The following is a 19751-nucleotide window of genomic DNA, read 5'->3' as shown; positions in this document are numbered from 1 at the left end:
TTCCAAACTTCAGCAATTTCACAAAGAGATAAACAAAAACTATATAAACATAAACCATAAAAGAATACCATTTTCTGATAGCAGCATAATTGCTCATCAAGTAACATTTTTCATATGTCAATAAAGTGAAAAGCAAAAGTAATCCCTGCTTTAATTCTGATAAAATACTCTGTAATTGACATATGGTGAGGAAATGATTACATTTAGACATCCACTTGTATTACAGTTCATAGCTTCTCAATTTCCATGGAATTAAACATGCTCAGATATGTTGTTGTTGATAATTTGATATACTAAAACCCACCATGGTTTATATATGTCAATATCTAATAAAATTCCTCCACATACATAATCTACATAATCAACAGATGGAGTCAATGTTAGGTTTTTTATTTTTTTCTTCTAAAGCTAGAAACTTTGTTTTTATGAGTTACAATCTTTGTATCAAATGCAAGTTTCCTACATTTAACAAATTATCACGACAACCTAGTTAAACCTCGTAGGCTATAGAAAACAGACTGCTTTTCCTTAGTCTATTTCTATATCAGTAGCAAGGTGTTGCCTCTTGCTTGTGGCTTTCCATCAGTCTGGACAATTGTCCATAAAGCAGGATCTGATTTCAAACCCAGCCTTGAGGTGAATGAGGTTCTCAATTATTCAAAGAGACTCACCATTCTGCGGTCAATCATACAGCAGCCATCAGCACAGAGCAAAGTGGGAAATGTATCAAATCCATCTGATAGACACAAATTCAGAATAAGGTGCATGGCCCTTTGGCAGTCAGGCAAATCAGCCAAAGATGAATCTCCAGTGGACTTTGTATAGGCACGAAGTAATATTATCCACCAAAATCCAGAATCAACGGGCGCAACTCTTCCAATAGCGGTATCCCCAAAATCAGCATTTATGGTATCAACTTTCTCGGCTGGATCATGCAGAACTTTGAAGCTTGCGGGCATTACACCCGCACCAAGCATGAAGCGGTCAATCATTTTTGCCCGTGATTGAAGCTGTAGAGTCTGTAGAAGAAAATTCTTAACTATTTCTGGTTCTCCCTTCATCAGAAATGCTAAGGCACTAGGAATGAAATCCCTCACGAAGACCTGGCAGGAAAAATGCTAAACAATAGTTCATTTTGCTTCCTGTTTATATTGCAGTTCTTAAATGAAAAACAGTTGACTGGACCGAGTAGACTGGTAGCAGTTTTATAAAATAATTAATTCAAAATATCACCCATGGAAGATTTTAAGCAAATGAGAATTTAACAACTTTCAGGAATATAAGTGATAAGGGAAAAAAGGAGACAAAGTCGCATTCTCCAAACTACCAACTGAAACTATGTTAATATACAAAATATGACACATCATCAGTCCACTAGATGAATTAACGAATGCAAACTATAATAAATCAAAATTCTAAATATCCCAGTGAAACTTCAGTTAACTATTCCAGACACAATTTAAACATAGTGTAGGACATTATAGCTTGTATTATTTATGTTTAACAGGCCATGTATGAAGAACTACAGAAATCAATCTGCAACAATATGAACCCAACAGAACAATATGAAACTAGAAAGGTGAGATTAGAGTAAGTAAATGAATGTCCTACTAGATTTCAGACTTACAACAAGAATATAGTTCTATTTTGGATATGATGGAACATTAATTTCCAGATTAACATATCTCTTTAGTAACTACTTGAAAACTAAAAGAAAAAACCTGGTTATAGTTCAGTGCTTCTTCTGAATGGTCCAATGCAGCAATTGTTCCAACTGGGTGATGTTGAAAATACACCAATGAGTGTTTTAAGGCTTCCCAAGCTTCTTTAAAGATTGAAGATATCTCAGAACTATTGGACATACTAGGAGTGTTCAAGCAAGATCCCCTATGAGGAGAGCTTATATTCTCAGAATGTTCCATAATTCTCAACTTTAGAGGCCTACGAAGCATGCGAGGTGAAGCACTAGCAAGAGCCATCTTGGACAAGGTCTTAACTTCAAGAGATAAGTTGCGCTCAATGTTGAACGATCTTGGCCCATCTTCGAACTTCAATGAATCATCCTCCTCAACAAGATCAATGCTGAGTAACATTGGCTTATCTTCATGTTTTGATAATTCATCCTCCTCAATCTCCACTAAGGGTAGCTCAGTTGTTTGTGTGTTATGACCCTGGGATGATTCTGTTGTACCTGATGGCATCATTGAAGAAAAATATTTGCAGTTTAATAAGTTTCTACCAGTAAACTTGTCTGCACAACCTGATATAGAACATCAAAGAAAACTAAAAGAAAAGGGCTAAGATCCACGGATCCACACAATAACAAAAATAGAACTCAATTCTTAACCAATAATCATACTTCGTGATATGATGATATCCTTTCAGGAAAAAATTCTATGACTTTAAGTTACTTTACAGAAGCAAGATTGGGAACCATGTTGCAATATAAAAGAATGGAACAACCCGGATTTGGGAAATCCTAAGACCTTGTTCAACAGAAGGAACTCTACACCAATGAATGCTAACACATAAGTGTCGACACAATCTGGATTTGCATTTGTTTCAAACTCAAGGCCCACAGGATAAGTACAAAAAGTCACCGGATTTGAAAAACTTCTATTCAAATGTTGATCATATACCATACTTTATCAACCAAAATTTCAAGAACAACTAAGCTACTCAAGCGAAGACATCACAAGAAAGAGATAAATAATGACATCCTGCAATTACAATTTTATTATCTAGAAGACAAGAAACAGAAAGACAGTTAAAAAAACTAAAATAGATGGAAAAAATTCACAAGAATTCACTCCATTGAACCTAAAAGTTTCAAGAAGTACTAATAGATTCACGAAAAGAGATCCAAATTTCAGAGGTAGACAATTAAAAATACATTTCCAATTCTATAAGTCCACAATGCAAGAACAGCACAAATAAACATACATAGAAAATGATCCACAAGAATTGTATCTATTCACCATAAATTTAAAAAATTAGTCACAGATTCATACAAAGATATGCGCAAGAAGAACAGAAACAGATCATTGCAACTTAGAACGCAAGGAACGGTGACAAAATTCAAGGAACTCTAATCAAGCAAGAAGAGTAACAAAGAAACAAGCGACACATCCAAGAAGACCAAATTTGTGCAAGAAAACCTAGCGGAGTATATCGGAACCGAGACGCCTTCGTCGAGGTCAGCTCGGAATCCAGCAATTTCGCGCCGCTCGATCGGACTCACCTATCGTCTCCGACGGTAGAGGCGGAGAAGAGCCGGCCATCTCGATCCTATCTCGCGCTCGAAGCGAAACAGAAGCACTAGCTCGACGAGGACGGGAAGGAGAAGATAAGCGGAGGAGAAGAGGGGGAGAAAGGATTTTTATAGGCGAGTCCGCTCCCGCTCTGAGAGCATCAAAGAAGGAGCGAGCAACGTTGGCGAAATATACAGAGAGAGCGAGAGAGTGAGGAGTGAAGCAATACGTGACACCGGGAGACCGGGAGGAGGAGGGAAAAGCTACCGGCTGTAGCTCGTGGAATTTTATTTATTTATTTATTATTATTTTAATTATTCATGAGCCCGATGTCTAAATATTGGCCTGTAAAATTTTCTTTGGAAAGAAAAATTTACTATTGTGACGTCGATCGTCTTGGATCCGATGTATTGGAGTAGGTTTTGGCTGACCGATGGATAATGTACCAAAAATTGGGTTGCCTCCTTTGAGAAAATATATTAAAATAATTTTAAAATAGACTATATGAGTAGATATTATTCATATTCAATTCTTTAGCCTTTTTGGTTTTATTTTCGCATTATACCTTCTAAAATCGCTTTATTTTTAATATGTATACCCTCTAAAATTAATATTTATATGTTTGCCCCTCAAAATATTTGAAAGAGTTAGAAAAATTGATAAAGACATCCCACATTTTATTTTCATGATAATTTCCACCTTAATTTGAGTTAAACTTACTAACAACAGCTAACGGAATAGTAAATATTCTATTAATTTTGAAAATATAAACCTTAAATACTTAAGTTACTCCTCATTTTATATTAAAACTAGTTTTATTCTTACACACTTCTTTTTCTTACTGAAGGAACCAACAACCATCGGCCGACCGAAAACTTAGTGCTGACTACCATCTCTTTCTCTTTCTTTGATGAACCAACAACCAAGCACTAGTCACCATCTCTATCTCCTTCCTTCGCCGATAAATAGGTATGTTATGTTCTTGATTAAGATAGGTTATGTTGATGAATAGATAGTGAAGATAGTGGCTTTGATATCTTGATGATTTAATATATTTGGAAACTAATATAAAAGTAGTTAAAGATTTTAGAAATAAAATAATTTTGAGATGACTAACTTACGTCTTATGAATATTTCCTTGGAATCCAAGAAATAAGCAAAGTAGAGAGTTTTATCTCTTAAGAAAATTATAGAAGATTCACCCAAGATGTTTCAGATGGATTGCAAATTGGTGGCAACCTCGATAGCATTAAATAAAAAGTTCCAACAAAATAATAGTGCAAAAAAAAAAAAAAAAGCTGATGAAAAGGTTTTTAAAAGCCTTGTTGGCTCACTAATCTATCTTACTAATAATCGGCATAAGATTATGCAAATTGCTAATCTTATTTCTATATTTATGAATGATCCAAGCAAGCTTCATTATGCAGCAGCTAAACCAATGTCGAGATATCTCCAGAGGACAAAAAAAATTGGAATCTTATAGTTGAAAGAAAATGATGACAAGCTATTGAATTTATAGATAATGACTTGGCTGATTTGTTGAATGATCGAAAAAGTACATCAGACTATTTATTGTCTCTGCATAAATATAATATCTTGAAGCTCAAAGAAGCAATAAATTACTGACGCCTCATTCTCAACGGAAGTAGAATATATTTCTACAATAAAAGCAAAATGTGAAGCTATCATACTAAAAATAATACTTTTAGATTTGGCAGAACTACAACAATAGCCAACAATAAATCCAGTATATCATACTCAAACAATGTATATAGAGCTTCAACATCATTTCATTAGAGATTTGGTGAATGAATGAGAAATTATTTTGGCAATCGATAAATTTTCTCATATGGGTCATGACAATTGAAAATTTTGAGAAGTTTAAGAAGATGTTGAGAATTATGAATTATAATTATTTATTAATCTGATAAGTTTAACAAATAATAGGGCATGTAAGACCAAATATAACCCATGAAATATCATAATTGTCATGCTAAAACTAGAAAAGTCATATATAGGAACTCTAAGAGTCATCTGTGTATTTATAAATAGGGTAGACTATGAGCTTTATTGGATTTAGTCCCTTGTAACATCTTTTACTTTTGTAAAGAATTATTGATTATTTTCATTCCTCTATGCCTTGTCTCTAACAATCATAAGAGTGGTGGACAATTTATCCTTGACTGTTTAGAACATAATAGATCCTGTCAAACAATACCACAGTAATTTAATGGATTAAAAAAGAGAAATTATTTTGACAAACCTTAGCCCCTGCCTAATTCAACCAGTTTGAGAGAGAAGAAAAAGAGAAGAAAATATTTTATTGATTGCCCAAAATAACTTATTAAAACTATTTTATAATAAACTCGAATCAATCCAACAACTCAAAGCAACTTAACTCAAATTAATAAAGTAGGCCAACTAAAGACTCAGTGACTTAATATACATCGATCCAACGGCTATTTGGACACATGAAAGACCATTTGAATATTGGCAAATTTTATAGGCATTTTGTAACACCCATTAAAAAAAATTAAAAAAATAAAATAAAATTATTAGCGCACGCGCCATGCGCGTGCACCCTAACCGCAGCGCACGCGCTTGGCGCGTGCGTTGACTCCTTCTTCCCCCTCCCCCCACCTCTCGCAGTCAGTTGCGAGAGGTGGGAGAGGAGTGCGCCGGAGTGGAGTTAACTCCACTCCGTTGCCCTCTCCACCCCTTTTCTCTATTTAATCCCCACTCCTTCCTCTCGAGTTTCTTTTCTTTCACAACTTCCTCTTCTTCGCTCCTCTTCTCTCTTTTCTCTTCCAAGCCGCCGAAGTTCTCGTCGCGGGCAGCAAGTCACCGGAGCGCCGACAATCAACTAAAACCCCCTCACCTCGATCCTCAGGTTAGCCTTCATCCCCTCTTTAGTTCAATTTGAAAATAGCCTAGTTAATCATGCGTAATTAGGATTTTATTTTCGTCTGCTTTCGCCGGAGAAATTTGCCGACCAACGACCTCGAGTCGACCACCCACCGGTCCGGGAAGTTTCCCCGCTTCACCCCCCTTGCTGTGGGTACCCAAGTTGGGTACCCACGGGGCGCGAGGGAGGCGATGCCATGTCGCCTCCCACCGCCGGGTTTCTTTGGCACAAGCGGCCACCACTAGCGGTGGTGGCCTCACTCGTCAACCTCGACTGACCCACCTCTTCACTTGGAAGAGGTAGGTACCCGAGAAGAGGGCTTCGAGCTCACCTAGCACTGAGTTGAAAACTCCATGGCCGCTGGCCATGGAGTTCCTCAACTCTCACCCTCCGGCCGCACTAGTCGGAGGTTCTGCCCACTCCTGCGCCCAAGTCGACCTAGTCAACTTGGGGATGAGTTGCCGGAGCCAGGGGCTGCCGCTGACGGGGATCACCGACAGTAACGCCCCTCTCCTCTGTTTCTTCTTCTCTGGCAAGGAATCGAGGAGGAGGTGGGGTTGGGCCAACCCCCCCCGCTGCTCTCTCTCTCTGGGCTGTGGCGTGGGCTGCGCTGCAGCCCAGGTCCTCAGTTCTCTAAGGCCTCGGTGGACTGGGCTTTAGAGCCCAGTCCACCCCCTTAGTTCCTGGTGGGCTGCGGTAGGCCCGCAGCCCACCTCTTCACTCTATTGGACTGGGCTCCAGAGCCCAGTCCACAATATCACCCTGCTGGACTGGGCCCTTGAGCCAGTCCAGAACACATTGGAACCTGGTGGGCTGTGGGCCTACCGCAACCCACTTCCTCTTTCTGTTGGACTGGTCTCTTAAGCCCAGTCCACTGTCTCTAGCCCTCTCTCTCTCTCTCACCTAATTTGCTGGGCCTTAAGCCCAGCCCAATCATTAACCCTAAGACTAATTTATTTATTTAGTCTATTATTTTTAGAAATTTTGTTAGCTACATAAATTGTAATTAATTAAATTTCTTAGCCATGTTATTAATAAAATTAGGATTTATACATAATTAAATTAGATATTTGAATTCATTAGTCTTTTCATTTATTTTCGACACTTACATTGTAAACGACTCTAAATGACCGTTATTTTTTTAAATTAAGACAAATAATATTTTGGACCTAGAAAAAAAATCAAACTTAAATTCATACAACCAGATAATTAGTCTATAAGTCCATTAATCTTATGTTTATTTTATTTATAAATTATTAGATCCATTATTGTGCGGGAAAGATCTCGAAAATCAAGAAGAGCCGACTGATTAGGAGAGTAAGACGGATTCCAGAAATAACTCAAGCGAGTAGAATTCTATAATAGTCTTTGAAAAATGCATGCTTATGTCATTTCTTACCTGTGATAATTAAATGTCATTTTCTTACTCGTGAAACTTATATGACATTTCATATTTGCATTTAATTATGTGTCAATTCTTACTTGTATTATTTATCACTTAATGCACATGTATGATGATTATGTTAAATAAATAATAGAGGTCATGGCACCACGTGCACGTATCACTATTAGTCAAGTTAAGTAGTGCCCTTTTAACCACTCAACCCGGAGTTAGGGGTAGAGTGTATATTATTTAGTATTATATTAGCGGCCCACACCTACGGTCGGTAGCTGGTGGAGCATTCAGGTGATTACACTGCCTAATTAGAGACTTGACTAGTATGATATTAGAAAAGATGATTGAGAGGTAGGGATTGTAGTTCTAGCGGTACCCGAGGACGCAGGGTTAGGGCGTCTATTGAGCTGTGTGCTCTTATCAGTCGTATGTGATGATTTCACTCTGTGCGATGATTACTAGAACGGTGTTGATGGGCCTACGACTGGGGTCCTTAGTCTGATGGCCACGGACAGCTGGTCATATGCAGTGTCGCCAGGCATGTATGGGCGATAATACTGCTAGTTGACTAGTCCCCCTCGATTTTTATGGTGCTTTGTGAGATATGTTATTGTGACTCGACTCTTGTGTGGATTTCTATGTAAAACGAGCTATAATGATGAAAGCTATTAAAAGTCGTATTGCACATTTTCCCTGACATGTTATGAGTTGCATTTTTACTTATCATGTAATATTCTTAGATTATTATTATTAGATTTTACTTGCTGGGCCCCCGTGCTCATCGCCATTTTTGGTGGAAATATTTCAGAGATGATTATAGAGGATGCGGACATCGAGGAGTAACAGATTATATTGAGGCCTGTGATATTATAATTCTGGATTTTTTTTTGTTGGATTATTATGGTATTACTTGACTTATTCAGATACTTTGTGAGATTATTTCACTAACAGATTACGTGGGAATCACGTGGACATGCTCCACGTGAGGAACACGTGAATCTTTGGAAGTGGGTGTTTCAACTTGGTATCAGAGCATATGTTTACCATAATCTGGCAAGTTCTCTAGGGTACAGTCCACATATTGATTTAGGATGTTAAAAGACCATGATAGATTGGACATAAGAATGTTAGAAACATGTAGGTGTAACCTTGAAAATTATAAATAAATTATCTTGAACTTAACAAGAATGCCGCCTAAACGCACTAGATCGATCCGTGCGACTGTTTCTGAGGGAGCCTCTGCTCCAGTTGATGAGTCGACCGTTGATGCTTCAGCCAGCAGCATAGAGGCCCTCAGGCGTTTGGTCAGACAGCAGGAGAGGTTCATTGAGGAACTGATTCGCGAACGCACGACGGTGGCCAGGACAAACCCGCTGAGTGGATCGTCTGAACATCTCACCACAGCCGAGCAAGCTGGAGGGGGGTCTTCGTGGCCACTAAACCGGTTTATGCAGCTAAATCCTCCGGTGTTTAGTGGCACGACTGATCCCATGGAGGCGAACCGGTGGCTTACGGACGTGAAGAAGATCCTGACTGCTTTCAGATGTCCAGAGGATCAGCGGGTGACTTTCACTACTTTTCTTCTTCGTGGGGAGGCGGAAGAGTGGTGGAAGACCACTGAGCGCTTGATGCCAGATCAGCCTATGGGAGAGTACATCACATGGAAGGCATTCACTGATGCCTTCGACCAGAAATACTTTCTAGCATCCCTCCGAGTTGAGCTGACACAGGAGTTTACCCAGTTAAAATAGGGGAATATGACTGTAGCTCAGTACGAGGAAAGGTTTAATACCTTGTCCCACTTTTGCCCTAGGGTTATACCAGATGATGCTGCCAGAGCTGAGCAATTCAAGATGGGACTACGGATTGAGATCCGTAAACAGGTGAACATGGCAAGGAACCTGACTTATGCGGAACTAGTGGAGAACGCAGGGATAGCCGAGAGAGATCTACTAGAGGAGTATTCCCAGCGGTAGGAGCGAGTGGCCAGACGTCCAAGTCGCTTAGATGGGCATCCTCGAGGAGGTGGTTCGAGTTGGAGTGGACCCTCTAGATCTTATCGACCAAGGTTTCACCCCTATGCTGGTGGTGCCAGTTCTAGTGCAGCTCCGAGCAGATTCGGCTCATAGAGTTTGGGCGGACCTAGTAAGGCATCACCTTCTGTCAGCACTGGGAGGCCAGCAGCGGTTTCAGGCAGCACTAGTAGCGGAGGATCTACTCGATGACCTACCTTGGAGGAGAGGACTTGCTATACATGTGGTCGGAAGGGACATCTATCTCGGGATTGTCCTGGTACTCGGGAGGTGACCTGTCATCATTGTGGACAGGCTGGACATATTCGACCCCATTGTCCTCTGTTAGCTGGTGGGTCAGTCACTACCACTACGCCAACTATTTCTAGAGCCTTAGGAGCTAGTACTGCTGCGAGTAGAGGACGTGGTGGGGCGCGATCCAGGATTTCTAACAGGGGTAGAGGCGGACGTACTGGACGAGTATTTGCCATGACGGAGTAGGATGTGGAGGCATCTAATGATGTGGCGACAGGTAACAATTAAAATATACTTTTTTAGAATTTACAAATTCTGCTTAAATAGAAGTTCAATTGTTCCTTATTTTCTTCTAATAATAGGAAATGATGTCATAATTATTGCAAACTTAATAAAAGAAGTTTTGTTTATAACTATTTATACAATGACAGGCACTATGACATTATTTTCTCATACTGCTAAGATTTTATTCGATGCTGGGGCTACACATTCTTTTATTTCTACCTCATTTCTGAGATATGCTGATATGACCCCAGAGCCTCTTGATGAACCTCTGTTCATAGCTACCCTGATGGGTGATTCTTTGGAAATTCGTCAAATTTATAGTCCTTGCATTCCGACTTTTGGCGAATGGGAATTTAGGGCAGACCTTTTACCCCCTTGAGATGCATGATTTTGACTTGATTTTGGGTATGGACTGGTTAGCCGCTTATCATGCCAGCATTAACTGCTACAGCAAGAAAGTTATTCTGCAGCTTAATGATGGCTTAGAGTGTCGATTGTTTAAGGATCGACAGGTGGACCACCCGTAGTTGGTGGCAATCATGTCTGATGAGTCTAGTGGGGCCCAACCCTTAATTGACTTGCTGGTAGTTCGGGAGTTTCCGGATGTTTTTCCTGAGGACATTCGAGGGCTTCCACCAGACAGGGGAGTCGAATTCACCATTGATCTGATTCCAGGAGCAGGACCAGTCTCCAAGGCTCCTTATTGCATGGCTCCAAAAGAAATGGAGGAGCTTAGAGGACAAATTGATGATTTGCTGGATCGGGGATTTATCAAGCCTAGTACATCACCTTGGGGAGCTCCAGTTCTCTTTGTTAAGAAGAAAGACGGCACTCTTCGTCTCTGCATTGATTATCGGCAACTAAACCAGCTGACTGTGAAGAACAAATATCCCCTACCTCGTATTGAGGACCTTTTTGATCAGTTGCGTGGAGCTCGGGTCTTTTCGAAGATTGATATGAGGTCTGGATATCATCAGCTGAGGATTAGGGAAGCGGATGTCCCCAAAACCGCTTTTCGCACTCGCTATGGTTTGTATGAGTTCTTGGTTATGCCTTTTGGGCTAACTAATGCTCCAGCTGTCTTCATGGACCTAATGAACTGAGTCTTTCGTCCATTCTTATATCAGTTTGTTGTGGTCTTCATTGATGATATTTTGATATATTCAACCTCAGAGCAGGAGCATGAGGAGCATCTTCGGGTGGTACTAGAGACTTTGAGGAAAGAAAAGTTGTTTGCCAAGTTTTCAAAATGTGAGTTCTGGTTGAACGAGGTGGTGTTCCTAGGGCATGTGGTGTCAGGGGAAGGCATCCGAGTTGACCAATCCAAGATCACAATAGTCTTGGGTTGGAAGCAGCCAAGCACCGTGGCAGAGGTGCACAGTTTTCTTGGGTTAGCTGGATATTATCAGCGCTTTGTGGAGGGATTTTCAAAAATCTCGAGTCCTTTTACCAGGCTGACTCGGAAGGACCAGCATTTTGTGTGGTCGGGTGATTGTGAAAAAAGCTTCCAGGAGCTGAAGAGGAGACTTACTTCTGCACCTATTCTCATAGTGCCTCGTAGTGGAGTAGGATATCAGGTCTACTATGATGCTTCACACATGGGCCTGGGCTGTGTTTTGATGCAGGAGGGCAGAGTTGTCGCTTATGCTTCACAGCAACTCAAGGATTATGAGCGTAATTATCCTACTCATGACTTAGAGCTAGTAGTAGTGGTCTTTGCATTGAAAATTTGGAGGCACTATCTTTATGGAGAGAAGTGTGAGATTTTCACTGATCATAAAAGCTTGAAGTACCTTTTCACCCAAAAGGAGCTGAACCTGAGGCAGCGCAGATGGCTTGAACTGGTAAATGATTATGACTGCACTATTAGTTATCATCCAGGAAAGGCAAATGGGGTAGCTGACGCCTTGAGCCGGAAGTCTACAAGCAACTTAGCTTGTTTGATCAACCAACATGTGGGCATCTTAAAGGATCCGCAGAGGATTGATATCCCTATTATCTCTAGCAGAACAAGCTCAGGACTTTTTGCTCATTTGGTGGTGAGACCGACACTAGCTGAGAGGATCCGAACAGCACAAGTGGAGGATTCTCACTTTCTGTAGATAATTCAGCAAGTTCGAGGTTCAGGCAAAGGAGGTTTTCGTATTGATGATACGGGAACCTTGAGGTTTGGAGATAGACTTTGTGTGCCAGATGTGAGTGAACTCTGAAAGAAAATTTTGGAGAGGCTCATCAGACTTCTTACATCGTCCACCCTGGGGAGACGAAGATGTATCATGATGTTCGCAGGTCTTTTTGGTAGCCAGGACTGAAGAGGAGCATAGCAGAGTTTGTATCCCGATGCCTGACATGTCAGCATGTAAAGATTGAGCACCAAAGACCTACAGGGACTCTCAGACCTCTACCCATTCCTGAGTGGAAATGAGAGCATATTACTATGGATTTTGTGGTTGGACTGCCAAAGACTATAAAGAAGAAAGATTCCATATGGGTAATTATTGATCGGTTGACCAAGTCTGCTCATTTTCTTCCAGTTAACACCACAGATTCCATGGAGCAGCGGGCTACCTTATTTCGAGATGAGATCTTCGCTCGCCACGGGGCTCCTGTGTCTATCACCTCAGATCGGGACCCTAGATTTACATCTAGATTGTGGCAGCAATTTGCTAGATCTCTGGGTACTAAATTGCATTTCAGCACAGCTTATCATCCTCAGACCGACGGCCAGTCGGAGCGGACGATCCAGACATTGGAGGACATGTTACGTGCTTCAGTTGCTGATTTTGGACTTAGCTGGGATAGGCATCTTCCTTTGATTGAGTTTGCCTACAATAATAGTTATCACTCCAGCATCGGGATGCCCCCATATGAGGCTTTATATGGTCGGAGATGCCGGACACCTATCAACTGGGATGAAGTGGGGGAGCGGAAGATAGAGAGCTCAGAATTGATCCAGGAAACCATTGACAAGGTCCGAAAGGTACGTGAACATTTGCGGGCAGCCCAGAGCCGACAAAAGAGCTATACTGATCGTCGACATCGAGATCTAGAATTTCAGGTTTGAGATAGAGTTTTCCTCAAGGTCTCACCTTGGAAAGGAGTTGTCCGATTTGGGAGTAAGGGCAAGTTGAGCCCTCGATACATTGGACCTTATGAGATACTGGAGCGGATAGGGTCAGTTGCATACCGTGTGGATCTGCCTTCAGAGTTGTCTCAAATTCACAATGTTTTCCATGTGTCAGTATTGAGAAAATATTTACACGATCCCTCCCATGTGTTGAAAGAGGAGCATATTCAGCTGAAGAAGGATTTGTCTTATGTGGAGCAACCCATTCGGATCATTGATAGATGCGTGAAGGTGCTTCGGGGAAGAAACGTACCACTGATCAAAGTTCTTTGGCGGAATCATGGAGTAGAGGAAGCTACTTGGGAGTTTGAGGAGGAAATCCAGTCCACTTTTCCACACTTACTAGATAACTCAGGTACGTAATTTTGAGGACAAAATTTTTATTTTGTTGGGAGTAGTTGTAACACCCGTTAAAAAAATTATTATTATTAGCGCACGCGCCATGCGCGTGCACCCTAACCGCAGCGCACGCGCTTGGCGCGTGCGCTGACTTCTTCTTCCCCCTCCCCCCACCTCTCGCAGTAAGTTGCGAGAGGTGGGAGAGGAGTGTGCCGGAGTGGAGTTAACTCCACTCCGTTGCCCTCTCCACCTCTTTTCTCTATTTAATCCCCACTCCTTCCCCTCGAGTTTCTTTTCTTTCGCAACTTCCTCTTCTTCGCTCTTCTCTTCTCTCTTTTCTCTTCCGAGCCGCCGAAGTTCTCATCGCGGGCAGCAAGTCACCGGAGCGCCGACAATCAACTAAAACCCCCTCACCTCGATCCTCAGGTTAGCCTTCATTCCCTCTTTAGTTCAATTTGAAAATAGCCTAGTTAATCATGCGTAATTAGGATTTTATTTTCGTCTGCTTTCGCCGGAGAAATTTGCCGACCGGCGACCTCGGGTCGACCACCCACCGGTCCGGGAAGTTTCCCCGCTTCACCCCCCTTGCTGTGGGTACCCAAATTGGGTACCCACGGGGCGCGAGGGAGGCGATGCCACGTCGCCTCCCACCGCCGGGTTTCTTTGGCACAAGCGGCCACCACTAGCGGTGGTGGCCTCACTCGTCAACCTCGGCTGACCCACCTCTTCACTTGGAAGAGGTAGGTACCCGAGAAGAGGGCTTCGAGCCCACGTAACACTGAGTTGAAAACTCCATGGCCGCCGGCCATGGAGTTCCTCAACTCTCACCCTCCGGCCGCACTAGTCGGAGGTTCTGCCCACTCCTGCGCCCAAGTCGACCTAGTCAACTTGGGGAGGAGTTGCCGGAGCCGGGGGCTGCCGCTGACGGGGATCACCGACAGTAACACCCCTCTCCTTTGTTTCTTCTTCTCTGGCAAGGAATCGAGGAGGAGGTGGAGTTGGGTCAACCCCCCCCCCCTACTTCTCAGTTCTCTAAGGCCTCGGTGGAGCCCAGTCCACCCCCTTAGTTCCTGGTGGGCTGCGGTAGGCCCCACAGCCCACCTCTTCACTCTGTTGGACTGGGCTCCAGAGCCCAGTCCACCATATCACCCTGCTGGACTGGGCCCTTGAGCCAGTCCAGAACACATTGGAACCTGGTGGGTTGCCTACCGCAGCCCACTTCCTCTTTCTGTTGGACTGGTCTCTTAAGCCCAGTCCACTATCTCTAGCCCACTCTCTCTCTCTCTCTCACCTAATTTGCTAGGCCTTAAGCCCAGCCCAATCATTAACCCTAAGACTAATTTATTTATTTAGTCTGTTATTTTTAGAAATTCTGTTAGCTACATAAATTGTAATTAATTAAATTTCTTAGCCATGTTATTAATAAAATTAGGATTTATACATAATTAAATTAGAGATTTTAATATATTAGTCTTTTCATTTATTTTTGACACTTACATTGTAAACGACTCTAAATGACCATTATTTTTTTAAATTAAGACAAATAATATTTCGGACCTAGAAAAAAAATCAAACTTAAATTCATACAACCAGATAATTAGTCTATAAGTCCATTAATCTTATGTTTATTTTATTTATAAATTATTAGATCCATTATTGTGCGGAAAAGATCTCGAAAATTAAGAAAAACCGACTGATTAGGAGAGTAAGACGGATTCCAGAAATAACTCAGGCGAGTAGAATTCTATAATAGTCTTTAAAAAATGCATGCTTATGCCATTTCTTACTTGTGATAATTAAATGTTGTTTTCTTACTTGTGAAACTTATATGACATTTCATATTTGCATTTAATTATGTGTCAATTCTTACTTGTATTATTTATCACTTAATGCACATGTATGATGATTATGTTAAATAAATAATAGAGGTTATGGCACCACGTGCACGTATCACTATTAGTCAAGTCCTAGTTAGGTAGTGCCCTTTTACCCACTCAACCCGGGGTTAGGGGTAGAGTGTATATTATTTAGTATTATATTAGCGGCCCACACCTGAGGTCGGTAGCTGGTGGAGCATTCAAATGATTACACTGCCTAATTGGAGACTTGACTAGTATGATATTAGAAAAGATGATTGAGAGATAGGGATTGTAGTTCTAGCGGTACCCGAGGACGCAGGGTTAGGGCGTCTATTGAGCTGTGTGCTCTTATCAGTAGTATGTGATGATTTCACTCTGTGCGATGATTACTAGAACGGTGTTGATGGACCTACGACTGGGGTCCTTAGTCTGATGGCCAGGACAACTGGTCATATGCAGCGTCGCCAGGCATGTATGGGCGATAATACCGCTAGTTGACTAGTCCCCCTCGATTTTTATGGTGCTTTGTGAGATATGTTATTGTGACTCGACTCTTGTATGGATTTCTATGTAAAACGAGCTATAATGATGAAAGCCATTAAAAGTCGTAATGCACATTTTCCCTGACATGTTATGAGTTGCATTTTTACTTATCATGTAATATTCTTAGATTATTATTATTAGATTTTACTTGCTGGGCCCCCGTGCTCACCGCCATTTTTGGTAGAAATATTTCAGAGATGATTATAGAGGAATGCGGACATCGAGGAGTAGCAGATTAATTTCTCATTTTTAGCTTTTGTTTATTCCATTATTTCAGTTGGACTTAGCCCCTGCGAGGGTATTTATGTTATAACAAATTTGTGATGGACTTGTATTCCTAGAGGCTTGTTGAGGCCTGTGATATTATAATTCTGGATTTTTTTTTTGTTGGATTATTATGGTATTACTTGACTTATTCAGATACTTAGTGAGATTATTTCACTGACAGATCACGTGGGAATCACGTGGACATGCTCCACGTGAGGAACACGTGAATCTTTGAAAGTGGGTGTTTCACATTTGAATAGCGAAAATTTGTTCAAACGTGATGTACATTCGAATGCATGAGCTAAACTTTATTTTGCTTTCTATATTGCTTCCTCTGTTAGCTATCTGGTGGCACCTCTAAGAGGTGAACAAGAATGGACCGACTAGATCTTCATTCTTGGCAATATATGAACTAATCACTAGAATGATAGCAGTCACAAGAAACTTAATTATAAATCACTCGTCGATCTTCACGACTATATATAACTTTGCTCGCTAGACTTTACACCATTTTCCATTTAAAAATTTCAAATTTTAATGACCCCCGAAGTTGATTATTTGATTTAGTAGCCCTCGAAATATAATTTTTTCAGATTTTATGTAGTATATAAAATTAAAAGTTATTCAACTAATTTCGCTTGAAACTGAAGTGATCTTTAATACCTTTCAAATGATGATCTAAAGAGATGATAAATCGCTTGTCTATGATTAGATCAAAACCTCTTTATATACCTTTTAGTTCTTCGAAAACTCTTGATAGATTATGTTAAAAGATTTTACGGAATAATGTAATATATGAGAAACCCTCAATGTCGTTCGAGCATCGATAATAGTTGTTGAAATGATTTGACTTGATTTTAAAATAATTCTTTTACTTTAATATTTTTTATCAAATATATTATCAAAAAATTTACTTGGTTTTTCTCACACAAGGTGGAAAAAAGCTCACATTTTCTTCACAAATAATCTCTTAGAAAGAACTAAGCTCAAGTTGCATAACCATGTCGTCTTTGTTGCTATTGTTGCTTGGTAGCTACATTGGCACTTGAAAAAGAAATAGAGAAATCGGTTACTACTACAACCTTAAATCATGTAGAGCAACTCTAATTGGACTCTAAATTTAGAATTTGGAACCCTGTGCTCCCTCCATTTTTTTCTAATTTTTTTTTAAATTTTAAATTTGCCCAATAAGTATTGCATTTAACAATTTTAATCAACCTATACTCTTTATTAAATAATTTAGTTAATTAAATTGAGTATATAATTAGTTATACTAATCAATTTTTAAGAAAAATATTATCGTTGGAAAGGTCTCATCGAGACCTTTAAAATGAGTATAATATTAAATTATTTTTGAGTTAATTAAATTTAAATTTTTTTATTATTTATAAAAATATGTCTAATATTTTATTATTTATAAAATAAATATTTTATTATTATTATTTAAAATTAATGTGTTCTAAAATATAGTTTTTCAAAATTATTTTTCACTGTAAATATAAAATATTAAAAATACATCAGATATGAAATACATCAAACATAAAATACATCAAATAAAAATTACATTAACTATCTATTATTTTTATTATTAAATGTTAATTTCTGCTTATTTTGTGTAATATAATTTTGATATTTTTAGTTGATGTGTAATATTTATTTTAATGTTTATTTCGTGTAATATAATTTTGATGCATTTAATTAAAAAATAAATAATTTAAAATTACTTCTGGATATTAGTCTTATTTTAAAGATCTTAATGAGAGTTTTCCAACCATATATTTTTTATTAAAAATTAATAACACTAAAAAAACTTATTAAGTAATTAAAAATAGATAATATAAATATATATTATATGCACGGGGCTCTTGGCTCCATATGTCTCCATTTTTGTAACCTTTGGAGCTTCGGTTGAAGATGTTCATACAATCAGATTTCTATATAGATCTTCAATAGAATTAAAGAAAGATATGAAATCAACTCTAAATTGTTTAGCGGTTATCTTATATTGCTAAAGAATCAGTAGAACTTCTCAATCTCTGAAAGTAGTCAGCAATTGTAGATGCACCATTCTTAGATTTTGCTTAGTTTCATTTGTATCTACGTGCTTCTAGCTTAAGATTGGAAGGTAAAGATACGTTCTAGGGAGACCCATAGTTGACGTGAAGCACTGCTCACCACTTGCATAGGAATATTTGTAAGACTAGAAATTGAGTGGGGTTTTAGGAAAGATATGAAGGTATTAAAATTAGTGTTCTCGGTGTTACAAGAGATAATCTCAAGTACAACATATAAAAGTTTATCACATGGTGTTTGTTAGTTTGATTTATTTCTAACACCTTGGATATATGATTTATTGCTCTTTGTTAGGGGTGAAAACAGACCGGATAGGGATGGAATATTGGCAAAATTATATCTGTATCCATTTCTTTTTCTTCAGATACAGATAATGAGCGGATAGTGGACCTAGTTACCATATCCGCTAAGTGCATTCATAGATACAGATCAAATATAGTAGCAATCGGAAAGACATTGCTCAAGCATCACACTACATAGTTTAAATTGACCGACGAACATCAGATTACAGTCTCCTTATTTGTAACAATACAGAAAGGTAAGCACCAACTTTTTTTTTCCCTTTCTTTCTAATACATAGAAAGGATATTACCTACAATGATGATATCCCCATTTATTATGGAAGCAATAGAAGTGGAGACTCTAGCTCTTAAAGAGCTAAATAGGTTGCTCCACCAAAGCTAATTTGCACCCAAGTAAACTCCAATAGCATCAACAAGTGCACCAGATCGACCAAAGAAGCCTACAATCTTACCCGCTTGCAGCGGAATAGAGAAAGGAGTTCCCTGTTGCACACCGTAGGGTCCATACGTACTGTTTAAATTGGTGCCAAAGCTAAGTGATCGAACTACAATTATGTTCCCAAAAGAACCATAGTAGCCTGAGATTGAAGTAAGGAATTCCCCATCTTTGAGATCAATCTGTGGAAAGAAGCAAAGAAGTCAACGCAATTTAAGAAACAAAAGGTTATATTATGTATATATGTATATACATATATAAAGAGAGAAGAGAGAGAGGGAGAGAGAGAAGAGCAGAGAAAAAATGATAAATAGTTGATATATACCTCAGCAAGGACTCCTCCATTGCCACCATATTGAGGACTCCATTTGATCTTCCCGTCCACTTCATACTTAATCTGGATGGCATCAATGGCAGCTCCATGGCGTATTTTGATATCTGTCAACCTCGTGGCAGCTCCCATATCAAACGCGCCGCCTCCATTCCCTCCAAACTTACCCACCTTGACGACTCCGGCCTGCATTGCGTAACTCATGCATGGATAAGATTTGAGATATCATCAAAACTAAGATCGATAACTACTGGAAAAAATTATGTATTATTGGTATATTATTCACCATTTCTATATATATATCTTCGGAACTGTGATTTGTTAAGATACTTGCTATTGACGAGCGTGAGGGAAGTAGTAGTATGGAACC

At 39.7% G+C, this 19751-nt stretch overlaps 2 protein-coding genes across 2 annotated transcripts; both read right to left on the bottom strand.

Moving 5' to 3' along the window:
• Window positions 1-539: 539 nt before the first annotated feature.
• On the bottom strand, window positions 540-3281 carry LOC140783548 (probable alkaline/neutral invertase B). The gene is made up of 4 exons (XM_073130459.1): window positions 3242-3281; window positions 1722-2260; window positions 672-1103; window positions 540-587 (listed from the first exon to the last, which is right to left on the bottom strand). Exons 1-4 carry the CDS (start codon window positions 3279-3281, stop codon window positions 540-542), a joined length of 1059 nt encoding a protein of 352 aa, XP_072986560.1.
• Window positions 3282-18768: 15487 nt separating this feature from the next.
• On the bottom strand, window positions 18769-19751 carry LOC140783799 (protein GOS9-like). The gene is made up of 3 exons (XM_073130863.1): window positions 19668-19751; window positions 19376-19567; window positions 18769-19232 (listed from the first exon to the last, which is right to left on the bottom strand). The coding sequence occupies exons 1-3, from the start codon at window positions 19668-19670 to the stop codon at window positions 18993-18995; spliced, it is 435 nt and encodes a 144-aa protein (XP_072986964.1). The 5' UTR covers window positions 19671-19751; the 3' UTR covers window positions 18769-18992.

This window comes from Typha latifolia, chromosome 3, assembly GCF_019914945.1.
Source record: "Typha latifolia isolate L0001 chromosome 3, TyphaL0001v2, whole genome shotgun sequence".
Lineage (NCBI taxonomy): Eukaryota > Viridiplantae > Streptophyta > Magnoliopsida > Poales > Typhaceae > Typha > Typha latifolia.
The sequence above is the reverse complement of the archived record's forward strand: the minus strand, read 5'-3'. Positions and strand labels throughout refer to the sequence as shown.

What these genes read in the sequence shown, in the direction of transcription:
- LOC140783548 (XM_073130459.1), bottom strand. Translation starts at nt 3,281, where the DNA reads ATGGCCGGCTCTTCTCCGCCTCTACCGTCGGAGACGATAG. An exon ending in TCTACCGTCGGAGACGATAG is followed by an intron (nt 2,261 to 3,241) that starts GTGAGTCCGATC and finishes GTTCTATATCAG; the next exon opens with GTTGTGCAGACAAGTTTACT. An exon ending in AAGCACTGAACTATAACCAG is followed by an intron (nt 1,104 to 1,721) that starts GTTTTTTCTTTT and finishes TTTTCCTGCCAG; the next exon opens with GTCTTCGTGAGGGATTTCAT.
- LOC140783799 (XM_073130863.1), bottom strand. An exon ending in ATGGAGGAGTCCTTGCTGAG is followed by an intron (nt 19,233 to 19,375) that starts GTATATATCAAC and finishes TTCTTTCCACAG; the next exon opens with ATTGATCTCAAAGATGGGGA.